The 15,729-nt window shown below is 36.2% G+C and overlaps 1 protein-coding gene across 8 annotated transcripts in view; it reads left to right on the top strand.

Annotated features, from left to right (window-relative positions):
* Positions 1-205: 205 nt before the first annotated feature.
* Positions 206-15,729, top strand: part of DMD (dystrophin) — a 1,967,742-nt gene continuing 1,952,218 nt past the window's right edge. For all 8 annotated transcript variants that reach the window (XM_075200299.1, XM_075200300.1, XM_075200296.1 and 5 more), the window contains exon 1: positions 206-460. In XM_075200299.1, coding sequence (XP_075056400.1) covers positions 376-460 — 85 coding nt within the window. In that variant the 5' untranslated portion in view covers positions 206-375. The remainder of the gene's footprint in view (positions 461-15,729) is intronic.

Raw genomic sequence — 15,729 nt, 5'->3', positions numbered from 1 at the left:
TCTTTGTATTGATTGGACAGAGTGCGGAAATAGTTTCTGGAATCTACAAGTGGATGCTGATTTATAGAGTGTCAGGTTTAATATTCCCCACTCCACATTCACATTCTATTTGTTTTAAACAGGGTGCTTCTATTTTAAGGAGTAACAGATCAGCACCTGTTTTCCCTGATCTGTTTGGCTGACAGTTTACTCCCAATGCAAACTCAAACTGCAGTTTTGCCAGGCTGTCTTACCTAGTGGGTATAGCACAAAACGTGATCTCAGGAGCTTTCTGAAAATATTTGCTGAAGACAACGGAGGTACAAGAGAAAAAAAAAAAGAACACAGAAAACTTGGCTCTGGATTCCTGATTTACAACTTACGTCCCAGTCAACCATGGCTGAAAGTGGTCATCAAGGAGAGGAAAACAGGGAGGAAGCTGCACTGGATGAGTTCCATGACATCATCAAAAATCGATCTGGTAAGACCATTATTGTTATTAATTAGAAAATGGCTGCACATGTCCAACAATACATTACGGTTAAATGCATGATGGTCCTTTTTTATGAACATTGTTTCACGTCTATGTAAACAAGTAAGCTGAAGAGATCCAGCATTGTCTTTCCCTTCAGTGCTATGTTTTTCGTTCTTTTCAACCTGATCATTTGAAAGCTAGTCTATTAACATTTTAAGCCCAGGATGTTGACACTTTTTTTTTTATAAAGCTTTTTTTCCTTTTAATTAAACTTCAAAAACCCTAAACCACGTACCGTAGTTAATACTACATCACAGACACAAGCATACAGCTTGTACATTTCAAATAGCTGAAATTAGATCATGTTAAAGCATGAAATCAATAGTAGCAGAATTGTTTGGTTTATTTTTTTTTAAAGTGTATGTCTCATGCTGAGATCTAAAAGTGACAGCCCATGCCTTTGTGTAGTAATAGATTCTCTGACAGATTCTCGTGCTATTTGTGTAATGGGACAGGTCAGTAGAGCTGTAAATGGAAGCGTCTGTAATTCTTCCATGTAAGATACTATTTCAGTTGCCATGCCTCATTCTGCTTTAATATGGCAGTAGTTCAGCATAGTAATTTATAGATCATTCACTGCTGAGTTTATTTACAACTTCGCTATGGAAGGCTGTAACATTTAATATAGTGTTTTACTTTTACAGCTAGACAAAAACTTGCTAATCACATTTTCTGTGTAATAGAAATTAATTGTTAATGTAATAGAGAAAAAAAAATGTAAACAGCAACAGCTGCAAGGGGTTAACGCCTGTACAGTACAGTAGTACACATTCTGCCTGTTGTGGTCCTTGTGTCAGATCTGTGAAAAAGTGGTAGACAACTATTCAGATCAGATGTACTGCAAAGAAACACACCATAAAACAAAGCTTTGCAAGTCCAATAGTATGTGGGCGTGCATAAGTGTATATAATTGTGACTTTCACGCATAATTTATAGAAACCATCAACAACAGCAGTAGTATAAGTTTAACTTCTTCAAGACCAGGGTATTTCATTCCTTTAATCACCAGAATTAATTTTACATTTTATAGTCTATCCAGGTGAATTTTACAATTATTGGAAAACTTTAAGGTTTTACTTCCTCCCACATAGTCATATAAAATCTTTTTACTTCTTTTTATGGTCGTTATATAGGAAAAACCAGGCAAAATGTGAAGGAAATACACTTTTCCATGATTCTTGTTATATATACTTTCACGCAACTTTGAAAATATACCTCAATATTTTATTGGCTTGTTCTCTCATGGACAGGTGTACCAAATATGTATATTTCGTACAAGATCGGACAAAGTTAGAGGGACGGATATTATTTTTATTTTTATATACAATTTGACTGCCTATGGGTGCAAAGGTTTTTCTTTATTGGTTTGGACAACAATCATTATTTTATTGTTTCTCAGGTGGGGACATACAATAGTTTTATCATGCTACTAAGGCCATATTTAAAAGGATTATTTTTTACTATTTATATATTTTGTTACCTTTATTTACTTGAGTTTTGAATTACTCTGCTTTTTCAAAGCTGTAATAGAGCCTCTTTTAGTCTTCCCTGCACCTCAGCATTGTAAGATCACCTGTAATAGTGACCTAATGCAAGCTGGCATACAAGCTAGCATTGGATAACTATTCCAAGTCATCTCTTATTGATGGAGTTCAGGAGTGACCTAGTCCAGGTCATGTCTTCATGGAGGACGTTCTGGTATCACTGTTATGTAACAGGGTTTACCTAGCAGCCCCAATGTGAGATATACAACTTCTGCATTGGAGATCCAGTGCTCACATTGGGCACTGTGTTTTACTGATCATGTGCCACAGAGCCAAATTCCTGGGCACAGTACTGGCACTCAGCAACAGTCCAGCTCCAGTCAGGTGTAGGATGTGGAAACCTTATGCCAGCCAATCATGGAAACATAGATCTGCTCCCTGTTATACTAGGGCCCAATACAAATGTACTATTTTTTATGGAAAGTGTCAAGAGGGGGCATAATCCTCTGTTAGACAGAGCTAGGAAAATCGGGACGCATCTTACTAAATGTGCTAACATGTAAAACCTGCACTTTTGTCTATGCCCTCCCCCCGCCTTGTTTACAGGGGGGGGGGGGGCATAGACAAATTTTGTCCCTGGGACTGGATTCTTACATCCCTTTTGTGCTGGTGAAGAGTAGGCCTCCGCCTACTCTTAGCAATAGTAATGAAAACATTGAAATATTGAAATGTGACATTTGTAGTAAAGACAGTATTGATGTCCTTTTACACTCCTAATCAAGTGAAGATGTAAACATAGCTAGAAGAAATCATATTTATGTTGATTTTTTTTAAAAAAAAATATTTTTACCATGTGCATTTCTAGCCGTGCAAATATAAGGATAGAGTGCTTTTCTAGTGGCAGTTATAAGAAACAGAATGTACCTATAAATGGGCTGAGGATTAATAGAATTTCATGAGAATATGTGTCAAAAAAAATGCTGCATGGTCCTATATTTGCTTTACATAAATATCTCCAAGCGTGTACACATGCACTGATGTTTTTGCATAAGGGTATGGTGTCATTCACATCTGTCATTTTACCATTAATGATACATTAAAAGAAATATAAATAAATTTGTAGGCAAATACTAAAGGTAAAATAATCTTAAACTTTTCAATTAATGTTGATACAAAGTAAACATGTTGCAGATAAATGAACATTGTAAGATTTGTTTCATTGATGAAAAGCAGTTTGTAGCTGTGACCTCTACTGGTCAGTAGTGGAAGTTCTTGTTCATGGAATTTTTTTTAATTAACTGATGAAACTAAATAAAAGAGAGAACAATAATAATTTGTTTCTTAAAAAGGCAAAATATTGTATTCCAACTGTAATAACTGATGAATTAATAATCATATTATTACTCTTTATTATTATTATTATTATTATTAATAATTATTATTATTATTATTATTATTATTAAATTGTGACTTCTGTATTGCTCCTCTTTTCTGTCCATGACATTTATGAAAAATATTTAATAACATTAAAGAAGAAGATCCCTACAAAAGATAGCTCAAACAGTATTCTATAAATTGTGACTAAACACTACAAAACTGTGGCATTTCACCCCAAATGGCTCTCATATGATGTGTTACATCTTACGTTTACAGTAATATAGTGAACCTAGATAATCTGCAGGAACAGTAGTGATGAGGATTACAAAACCTTCAAACCTTATTTTATATATGCATGTTACATATGAACTATGGATATGTATATAAACGGGAACTAGAGGATTCGAGAAGAGAAGGGGACTTGCAAACTGGAAATGAGTCATGTCCATATGACTGGTGTATAACCTATGTTTTGTAGAGTTTGGCAGAATCAGTAAAATTTCATATTGTTACCAAGTAATATTTTCTGTGAGCAATCAAACAATGCTTCATTTAATACATTAAATATTCCTGAATAAACCTTATCTCTGATCAATCAATCATCTAATCAATTGCAATAATTTAGTATACATAGTACACGTTATATGTTTGGGGAAGTTACTTTTTGTAATTGAAATTTGACTGTCCTTTAGCATCACATGCTCAGTTTTTAAATTTGACACAGTTATAAAATATTTAGAGAAAAGATAATCATGTACCAATGCTTCTGAGAATAGACTGAAATTCAAGGCAGTACACAGTGAATTAAACAAGCTAAGATCACAAAACTGATTGTGTCAATGGAAAATACATCCCAGTAGTTTAGACTGATTCATTACTGACCTTACAAAAAGATGTCCCTTCACTGAAGTGGAGACTACAGTACATTAAAGATGAGATAATATTTTCAAACATCTCTCAGTGAAATCCAGTAGATTATCTATTCTTTTCCAATTCCATGAATCATCAGATACTAACTAGAAGCACCCATGAGACGTACAAATGTGGAGTGGAAATTTATTCGTAGAGAGTAATATAGTAAAGTTTTGCAAAGGTACAAAGTTCACCAGATTTCATAGATTAAAACAATGACAAGTTTCTGTAAATTCTATGTGATATTGATTTTGCTTTAACATTAAAGGTACATTTAAAGGCCGTCTATTTCTATGTTCTATATATTTTTCGAGGGCCTCACGTTAAACATCTGTATATTCCAGTACATTTCATAAATTACAAATGTGATTTGAAAAAGTTATATACAGTCATTAAACTGAAAAACAAATTTTGTATTATTGTGTAGACTATTTTATAATTACGTATAGAAATACACAGTTGCTGTAATTAAAGAAGTAAGTGTGCTCTTATGAGGAGAGTAACAATAAATAGATAAACTTGTACATTTGTATAGGGCAAATACAGCAACATGGTTTCACAGCCTGACATCAATTTAATCTATTTTTGGCTTATTATTGTACTTCTAACTATACATGAGGTGGCCAAGTCCATAACCTTCATGAATCTTGTTGGGAACTGTTTACTACAGGTATTTCCAGAAACACTATAATCTAAGGGAAGTTATTACATGAAAGTCATTATACTCTTATATTAATCCAAAGGAGAAGAGAAAACCACACAAAGGTTAACACAATACAAAAGAGGTAAAAAGACAAAGTATAAAGATTGTTCGGCACTTATGAAAGGGTTGTCCACTTTTACCTGTCTCCTCTATAGCAAAGTGAGAGGTTGAACCCCAAGACCCTATGTGCCTCAAAGAAGAGATGGGTAAAGATACGGGTAGTTTTCCAAAACTATTTATATCCCCTATATTTTCTATATTTCAGAGCATACATAAATACACTTGAAGTGACACTTCAAGTATTCTCTACCTGATAGCACCCAAAAAGTTTAAAGTATTGAATTCAGAATTTTAAAATGATGAACATGTACCCTTTTGTATCTTATGGAAAACAAGTGCAGAAAAGCAGCTGTTAGATATTGTTTCTTTTCATGAATGACCTTTGGATCTCCGGACCTTCCTGTAAACACAACCTGTACTATTAACTGGCAAATGCTTGCTAGAATTTCATTTGTACATTGAGGGATCATTCACAACTGTCCACTTTTTTGTGTGTTCTACACATTAATCAAAGCATGAAAAACCCATTAAAATAGGGCAATAAGAGTCAATGAGGAGGATTCAATTACTCACAAAGTCCCTTTGGTGCCTCACCTGATGAGAATCCATGGTATGTTGCAGCAGTAAGACGTTGCTGCTTATTTCAGAGTTGTTTTACTTACCATAATACCTGAAGAGGCAATACAGGTGCACATCACACGAGGCTCCGACATGACGTGACAGGTAATTGAATTCCCCTCCATTTTGCCGATCCTAAGATTGTGTTTTAAAATGTAAATGTCATGTTTTTTAAATTTTACCTCAGGGCACATCCTATATCTCATTCATAAACACGCAAGACACACACAACTCATAAAGATGCATTTTGATATGCATGTGCAGCATATGTTTATGCTTTATGACTTATGTCCAAATTTAAATGAGGCCCCCCAATTTGCAGTGTAACTGTAGTCATAGCCAAAGAAGAAAAAGGTGTGTTATAGGTGTTCAGTTAGTAATAAAAAAAAAATTGTTTTGTTTCTTAAAGATCTGTCCCAAATTATTTTTGACAATTGCTGTTGATATTGTAATAAAAATAGAGATATCTGCACTAAATGAACTATCACAAGAAACGGAGATCACTCACTTATCCTATGTTTTTTGTTAAGTGCGTCAGAAAGTCATTGATGGGATCAAACCACACATTAACATACAGTACTTTGATTAAAATCATACTTACACAATAATTACTATAGGGCTGCAATCATGTTATTTACAGATATGTAGAAAAAAAAACCACAAACCTATCATTATGCTCTGTAATCTCATCGTTATTGAGAAAATGTCAGTAAGATTTTGGAATTTACAGAAAAACATAATTTTTCTTTTGTTCTGTACAGTGGCCATGGTGATATGTAAGAAAATAAAATTAGACTTTTAGTCTAACTTGAAACTTTTTTTTTTTTTAATGTGCATTGCTGCTTCATATACAATGAGCAGAGTTAGAGCAGGCAACAGTTTTTTTCAATTATCTTCTATCGACTAAACACTGAAACCTTATATGAACCCTCAATTTGTGGGCAGGCTACAGGGTTACAAAATATCTGCAACTCAACAGTATAATGGCAAAGATCATTCTATGTTTAACCCAACCATATGGTCTATTAGATTTCTAAAATAAAAGTCTAATTTAAAAATAATACTTTATGTCCTTAAGACCCTGGCTCCTCCATCATTTATATGTCTTAGAGACGTTACACTAAAACAGCACATGAATACACTATCTATTAATGTGTCTCTTGATTGCTTTATGATTGCTTTATGAACTGCTTGGTCGTGGTTAGCAGCTCTCCTGGCTGTATAAGTGTAGCATAAAACAAACTAGCTGCCGGTCAGGTGAACTACCTAAGGGCATTAGTTGTAGTAATTCATGAATAGCTATGCACATATATTTGAATGGGTGATAAAATTTAATCAGTATAGAGGACAGTAAAGCATAGATGAAGAAAGATTAATTGCTTAATTCAGAGAGTGAATTCTTCTATTGCACAGTGCATTACATGGTGATCTCCATTTTACATTTAGTGCATTGAATAAAACCAATGTATCTATCATTTGGAAAAAAAAAAGTCTGACCTTTTTATGAGAGGAAATTTATTACACTCCTGGCATATGTTAGATTACAGGAATAAATCTGCTTTTGTAAATTTACAGTTTCAGGTACATTTTACTGAGAGCTATGGCCTACAGTGGTAATAAAAATCTATAGAAAAATGTGACTGTTTGCTCTGAAGCAATCTGGTAGTTAGTTGGAAAAGTTTTTATAAAACAGATTGTAAAGAAACAACATTTAATTTTATCACATGACTGTATACATGTAAGTGACAAGTCTATAAATAAATGCTAGAGGGACGTATCTAAATTAAATGATACAATGTTAAACACTGCCCAGAAACTATGGAGAGACTCACAGTCTATCGGCTCATCACAGAAAAACTTTGAAGGGACACATCTCACCACTCAACCCGTTATTGTAATGCTCACTGGTATGGCACAGTGGCCTAGTGGTTAGCACTTCTGCCTCACAGCACTGGAGTCTTGAGTTCGATTCACAACCATTGCCTGTGTGGAATTTGTATGTCCTTCCTGTGTTTGCGAGGGTTTCCTTCGGGTGCTCCGGTTTCCCCCCACACTCCCAAAAAATACTGGTAGGTTAATTGCCTGCTATCAAAATTGACCCTAGTCTCTCCTTGACTGTGTGAGTGTGTGTCTATATTAGTGAATTTAGACTGTAAGCTCCAATGGGGCAGGGACTGATGTCAATGAGTTCTCTGTACAGCGCTGCGAAATTAGTGGCGCTATATAAATACAAGATGATGATGATAGCTAGTATCATCTGTTTCAGAGATCCATGTAGTAATGTCCACATAGGTTTCTGATTTTATAGCTGCATGTAGAGATGTATTTTATTTCTGAAGTTAAAGTGATACTAGAGAGTTTTTATATTTTAAGGACTTAATTTCCTATACTGTAATAAAAAAATGATTAGACCTTTTAAAGAAACCAGTACATAATTGATTGTAGTTTATAATGAATCATAATTGATTCAATACAATCTACAGAGTGATGAAATGTAAATCAATTTATTTTTCAGCCACTGAAATGGTCATTTGTAAGGTATATTTAACAGGGGGGGTGGAAGAACCGTTCATACATTTATCTTGTCCTTAGCGCAACATCTGCCTATTTGCTATATTTGGTTAGATACCTGACTAGTATAGTGTATCTAGTACTTACCTGAGATGCATTATTCTGCTCTGTTTACAACTATGCCATAAAGCCCAGTCCTAACCATCATGCCATTTGTCATCATTAGCGGCTTTCAACTTCCCAGTGTGAAAACCTCTTCATGCTGTGGATTTAAAAGTCTCTGGCATCTAACAGATTATATGATGGTGGGGACCACACATAGGCATAAATATAAACAGAACACAAAACTAGGCATATCATCTAAGACAATGTTTTGACTCTTTGTAATATTTTGTCTTATATATTGAAAAGTAGTTTATGAAATGTCAAATATCAGCAAATGTTGTAATTCTAATATATGTTTAACTGAAAAAAATAAGCAATATATAATATTGGTTACATTAATGCATAAACATACATATATCATGCCACACATAAATATTATATTTGACTTTATAAACTATCATAGGTAATATAATGTCGCTATTTGCAGAAATTAAGGTGGATAAAATGAAAACCTCAATGTTAACATAACTATGTTACGTTACAGTGAAGCTTCTATTTTTAGTCTTCAAAAAGATCTCTACTCTCTGGCCTGGTGCCAAAGATTTGGTGGTGAAAAGTCACAGTGACCTTGTTTAAGAAGGTAACTAGACCAATAGGTTTGACATTTAACATAGGGAACGCTTTGAAGTGCTCTTGAGGGATCATTAAAATGATGCCTTTTTTTCCCAACAATATTGCAGGAGTTGTCAGGCTGGCATTACGAGAGGGTGATCATGTTGAACTAATTTAACAGCTTTCTGTAATGAAGTGAGTAGATTCTAGATCTTTAGAGCTAAGTTTTTTTGTGTGAAATTTGTCAATTTGAATTTTATGGAAAACTCTGATTTTATTTACATAACATTATGCTACATAAATGAAGGAAGAGACCTAGGGGGGGGGGGTCACTTGTTTTTTTCCACAAACATTTCAACCAACAACCGGTAATTGTAGCATTCTGCAATTCAATTTTGATTTTGTTAAAAATATGGTCAGGCCCGGTGCTACCATTAGGCAAACCTGAGTGATTGTCTAAGGCAGCAATGGTGTAGGGGCACCTAAAATACGGAATGAGTGAAACATATCACTCATCCAGTTGTGTTTTTATTTTTTAAAGCCCCTGTGGAACCCCCACATGTAGCGCGGGCTACTGGCATAAAAGTCAAGCAGCCCTCAGCATCTTACATGTGAAGCTGGTGGCTGCTGCTCTTCCATGTCGGGGTCACACTAAGAGTATGGTGCTTGGCAATGATGTCACAGCAAAGTGCCCAGTTGGAGGAGCCGAGGATGCCACTGTATGTGTAGGAAGCATGGGACTATTATTAGTCTATGCTAAGCACAAATGAATGCTAGTAACACGAAAACTTATGAGTACATAACTTATTCATGCACCATTTCACCAAGATTAATAGTAAAAAAAAATTGTAAACTGGATCAATTTTGAAAATTTACACCCAAAATAATCCAATTTAATGCTAACCGTACCCCTTAATTTAGAATGCTATTGCTTTCAAATTCAGTTTGCCGGATAAATGTTCAACAACCTATTGCTAGTGAACCCTAACTTGACTCTTCCTATCATCTTCCTTTTATGATATTGCCTCACACACATATTCTCTGCAATTTGACATTTTCCTATCCTCTTCCGCTATAACAACAGAACTACACTCACTGCCTTACTTACAAAAACAATTAAAGGGCAGTTTAAAGTTACGTAGCTTAGCTTTGGCCATTGGCTGTGTAGCTGTAGCAATTAGCTCGGTTAATGACAGGCCTATTCTTATTGTTCAAAAAACATGACAATCCAGACATATTTTCACTCCTCTGTTTTCCCTCTAAATATGTAACGACTTCATCTGCCTCTCAGTATTACAATTTCTCACTCATACTGTTCTACCAAAATATAATACATTTGGTTTGCAGTAGAACAAGCTGAATTGCAGAGGTGTGATGTTCCAGCAATGTGATCTCTGAGAGTGATTTTGCTATCACCATTCCTCGGTATGCCGCTCTGCACTGTATTTGTAAATTAGCATTTAGTGAAATGTACTGTATAGACTATGAATAGAGTTGGGGCAACAATTGTCAACTCATTCTGCTGTGTGGAGTGGTTGGGGAAGAATTAACAATACTTAAATCCAAACTCTGGTGGGCAGCACGGTGGCTAAGTGGTTAGCACTTCTGCCTTACAGCACTGGGGTCATGAGTTCAATTCCTGACCATGGCCTTATCTGTAAGGAGTTTGTATATTCTCCCCCCGTGTTTGCGTGGGTTTCCTCCGGGTGCTCCGGTTTCCTCCCACACTCAAAAAAAACCCCATACTGTTAGGTTAATTGGCTGCTAACAAAATTGACCCTAGTCTGTGTGTGTGTGTGTGTGTGTGTGTGTGTGTGTGTGTGTGTCTGTGTGTGTGTGTGTATGTTAGGGAATTTAGAATGTAAGCCCCAATGGGGCAGGGACGGATGTGAGTGAGTTCTCTGTACAGCGCTGCGGAATTAATGGCGCTATATAAATAAATGATGATGATAAAATGTACAAAATTTCACACCCAAATGTGTAATGGAGTGAATATTACCTAAAACGGTTTTGAAAATTGAGTAATTTATAAAGTGAATAAATTAGATGTACCTGATGTTTTGTATTGAATACTATCTGACTTGACACATTACCAGTAACAAAATCTAGCAATTGGTTAGTTCAAAAGCAATAAAATATATTTTGTCACAACAGATTTAATATATAAGGAAGAACATAGTGTTCTACTATATTTAACTGTTCACCAATATTGTACACAAATTACAGTTGCTTGGAGGTGAGGAATATTTCCAGCTGAGTAATTAGTCTTAAGTGCAATGTACAATTATAGTACAAAACAGCAATAACCTGGTAGGCAAGTATCAGTAACACAACAGTTGCTATTATGAGCTTCAGCATGTAGTGTCACAGTTTGCCAATTGATTTGGGCTTTGAATGGGCAGGCATAAATTTAGCACCAACATGTGTTAGAATGCAGGTCATTTTACTTTTCTCCATGTGTCTGTGTAATCAGTATTTAGGGGGGTAAGGGCAATAGGCTAAATAGGTTAAACAATAAATGTAAAGGTTAAACAATTAATTGATGTAGATAGCTGCTATATGCATATGAACTCATCAATTCAAATAATTGTCTGTAGGAATTGCTAATAATTTTGCTGTCAGTTTAAGTCTAATATGCTGATTCACATTTTGCTTAGTCTTCAAGTAGTAAAGTCATTTACTAGGCAATTTTAAATTATGAATTGCCTAATTAACTGAATAAAATTGTGTCATTATTAAAAGTAATATATTTATGTTAAAATGTGACTTTGCGCCCCAATTTTCACTGTTGACTAATATTGGTCCTATGTATAATCTCCACAATAATAAAAAAGTAGAATAAGTAGTCTGCCCAAAAAATTGTTTTTGAGAACCTTTTGAAAAAACACCTGAATCAAATATTGCAATGCGAGAGAGCAGGGTGAGAAATCCATTAAAACATGTTATCTTAATAAATGAATTATTAAAATATTTTTACAAAACTCATGTTTAAAAATCTGTTTCAGCTAAAAAATGTATAATCCCAGCTCTAGAACCTTAATAAAGCCAAGGTAAAATGGGACATTGTGAGAGGTTCATTGGCTACTGGAAGCTGTGCTGTTCTGCACAGATATGCAGCCACTTTACATAGGTCTGTGGGCTACTAACACTATTTATGGCTACAAGCAAGCCCAGCCTGTGTGGTTAATGATTGATACCTCTGCTAACTTTATTTTAGTGTTAAGAAGAGGAGAGAATTGTCTTTCAGATTTGGAATGTTATAAGCAACTCACCATATTTTTTTCTTACAACCATAGCAAATACATTCACCCATATTGGGACTTGAACAACATACCAACTTTTGGAAATGAATTTCAGGTAGAACATGCAAGAAAAATCCAGGCACCGTACACAGCGCAGCGTGCCATCAAAGAGTGTGTGTCATGCTTAACCAAAGGGGAGGGTATAGCTCCACCCATGGACGCCTCTAGTACCAATGGTTAGATGTGCTTGGGAGTGTCAGCAAGTGCTTTTAAGTGATGAAGCCTTTTAGTAAAAATGTATATTAAGTAAACCCCGTCCACTAGTTTAATTTATTTATTTTCATGTTATCTAAATGTATATTCCATTAGTTAATCCCCAGATTAGATTTGTGCCCTCAGGTTACTTTTCTTCTTAAAAATAGTACAACAACAGTACTACACCCTTGCATCTGCTTCTTATAAATTAAGGTTTTACTTGCCTGCATTTCCTACTCAGATGAGCTTGTGCTACTAGAAATGCTGGGAGTTGAAGTCTCCCTGGCTGGAGTGTGGCTGAGGATGAGTGAATCTTCTGTATAGGAACTAAATGTTTCGAAGAGCTGTACACTAACGCTCCTTTTACCGCATGGTTAAGGTAAGCCTAAGTGGAGCTATTTAGAAACTGGGTAATGCAGAAAATATCAGAGGTATCTCCTGCATTATGCAAACTAATGCAGAATACATCAAGCGCCGAAAAGCTTGTCTACGATTGCTAACACCATCTTGCCAATAAGTAAAGCACTGCTGGAAAGGGATCTTTTTTGAGCCCTCCCTGGCAGGCTGCATGCTCCTCCCCTCCTTACTGTAATACCCCATTCATACTGCACCTTGACCCGTGGCAAGCCCAGACGACCCGGGTCAAGGTGCAGTATGAATGTTCCCAGATTTAATTCCCGGGATATCAGACCTGGGAATTAGTCTGGGTCTTTTGGTGGGGTAATTCCCGGGTCTGCCCCAGGAAGCCTACACTATGAATGGTGCAACATGGGTTTTTCAACCCGGGTCTCACCAGACACAATGTTAAAGTAAAAAAAAAAACATCACATGAGGAGCCAATCAGAGCTCCTCTTGTGATGTTGCCATGGAGACCCAAGGCAGACCTGTGTTCAGTATGAACGCGGTCTACCCGGGATTTTGACTCCGGAGGAGCCTCTGTCCCCCGGTAATATCCCGGGTTCATATATCCAGGATATTGTCTGGACGGCACTATGAAAGCGGTGAAACTAATCTATCTGTGCACTGACTAACAATTGTGATGTGCAATAAAGATGCTGGGTCTGAACCCAGAAGTGTAGTCTTTCACTTCTGTGATCAGCAAACAGTGAAAGACTTCATATCTTTAGGTATTTTTCAGCCTTTTACTGGGTGTGCTCTCCTGGCATGACTTTTCTGACATATAGGACTGAAAATGCATGCTTTATCACTGCAGAAAGGGATGCTAATTAACAAGAAAAATTTGCAGACCTAAATAACAGTGGACCACTGATCTTTAGTGTCTACTTCTACTCCTGTAAAGTATTGGAACAGGGGCTGTAAATAGTCTATTTCCCTGCTCTCCTGTTTGTCTGTGTTGTAATCTGTCTGTTAACGATGTCCGCTGCAGTCAATTCTCAGCAGCTCTTGCATTTTGGATGATTGCCTCTATATCCCTGCTGTATTTTCATCCTCTCTGTGGCCCTTGAACCTTTGGTCTTAATCATAACCAATAAAAACATACTGAGACAAGACTATTACTGTCTTAGCTAGTTTTCTGTCTCAGTCCTAGTGTCCTTATTCTGTCTGTCTTGTGTATCCTATTATTCTCATTGGGCCTAATTTATTAATGAAAGTTAAGCAAAAAATTGAGTAAGTTTTCTTACTCAAGTTTTCTGGACAAAACCATGTTGCAAAGCAAGGGGTGGAAATGAGTTTATTATTTTGCACATAAGGAAAATACTTTCTGCTTTTTAATTTAGCACACAAATACTTGATAGCTTATTTGTACACTGAAATTTAAAGTTTAAATTTACCTCCCCATCCAATGCAACATGGTTTTGCCCTACTTGCATTTGCATAACTTTCCATAATAAATCAAGCCCATTGTGTGTAATGCTTAGTTGCTTTGCGTGTATTCTGCTTCCTTGTCCTTCTGTTACCCTATCAGTTGATCTCCAGTACTGGTCCTGTCACACTCACCCACAATGAGCTTTTTGAGCAGTCAAGTCCTGGGGGCATCTGAGTACCTAAAGACACATGTTTAAGTCCAATTCAGCAGCTATGGACCCACATGCTGACTGGGAATTCTGTTCCTTCCTGATCGTTACAGTACCATGCTATAAACACATACAACATTCTGAATTTTGCATATGCAAAAATTGCAGTTCCTGGCATCTGGAGCTAAGGGTACCTGTACAGTATTTTCCTATATTTATTCTTAATTGCTAGGAAGGGAAAGGGACCTTAAACAGTGTTGTTCCTGCATCTGTCTGCCTGTTACCACCTGTTGTGTCTGTGTCCTACTTTTACTTGTAACCCCACTGTGCATTTCTTCAAAGCAAACCTGCCTCTGTCAGTTACTGTCTGTCTGTCTGAGAAGCACCGCCCTTCTAATATAACAAGCTGCTGCATAGGGTTGGAAGAGAGCAGATAGACTTAAAAGCATTCCAGTTATTTCAAGTATATTATTCAGCTCGGTGATATACAGCCTTTGACCTATATTAACGTCAAATAGTGGCTTTGCTTCCCTTTTAAGCAGAAGGTTTCTACATACCCTCTCTGTCCATTCAATCTAGTTACTGTTAACACTTCCATTGGATTCCTTAACCCCCCTGTAATCAGTCATCATTTCCTGCTGATCATTACAGTACTAAGCTATAAACATATGATACACTCTGAATTCTGCCTTTAGCATGTGCAGAACTTACACCTTTGTAGCTAAGGGAAACTATACCGTACCTCCCAACATACCTCCCAACTGTTTCAATATGGGCAGGACAGTCTGGAATCTAATGGATTTTTCCTTGACTGCTGGAAGATTTGTTCCGCTCACTGCCTCTCCACCATGTGATGTGACGACTGCCCCAATGTGATGCAGTCATGCCTCTTTTTCAGAAGAGGTAAAGCCGATTCCTGATTCCAAAAAATCGAATATTTTTATTTTGAACCATTAACAAATTATGACACTGATTTATTTGATTTTGCTAAACACGCTTGAATATTATTGGCAATAAACTAATTATACCAAGTCATGCTGATTAGCTTGGTATAATTTTAGACTACATCATGATTACATCAAAGTTTATTTCATTCCATGTAATAATGCCATTGATTGCTGTCTGAGCTGCTGCTAGCTGTGTTGTGAGTTAGTAAGTTTACCCTAAGTTTAATTTCTATAACTAAATGTCACCATGATAAAGCTCTCCTCCATTTGCCAAAGTGTGAAATCGGAGATAATAAACCTATGGGGTTGTCAGCAGAGTATAATAGAGGCATACAGAGCAGTGGATTTAGACATGCTGATATTCCTTTCCACTTAGTATCTGATTCATTAGGATTTCCCAGCTGTGAAAAAAT

Source organism: Mixophyes fleayi, chromosome 2 (assembly GCF_038048845.1).
Source record: "Mixophyes fleayi isolate aMixFle1 chromosome 2, aMixFle1.hap1, whole genome shotgun sequence".
NCBI classification, from domain to species: domain Eukaryota; kingdom Metazoa; phylum Chordata; class Amphibia; order Anura; family Limnodynastidae; genus Mixophyes; species Mixophyes fleayi.
This window is presented reverse-complemented; position numbering and strand designations above follow the sequence as displayed.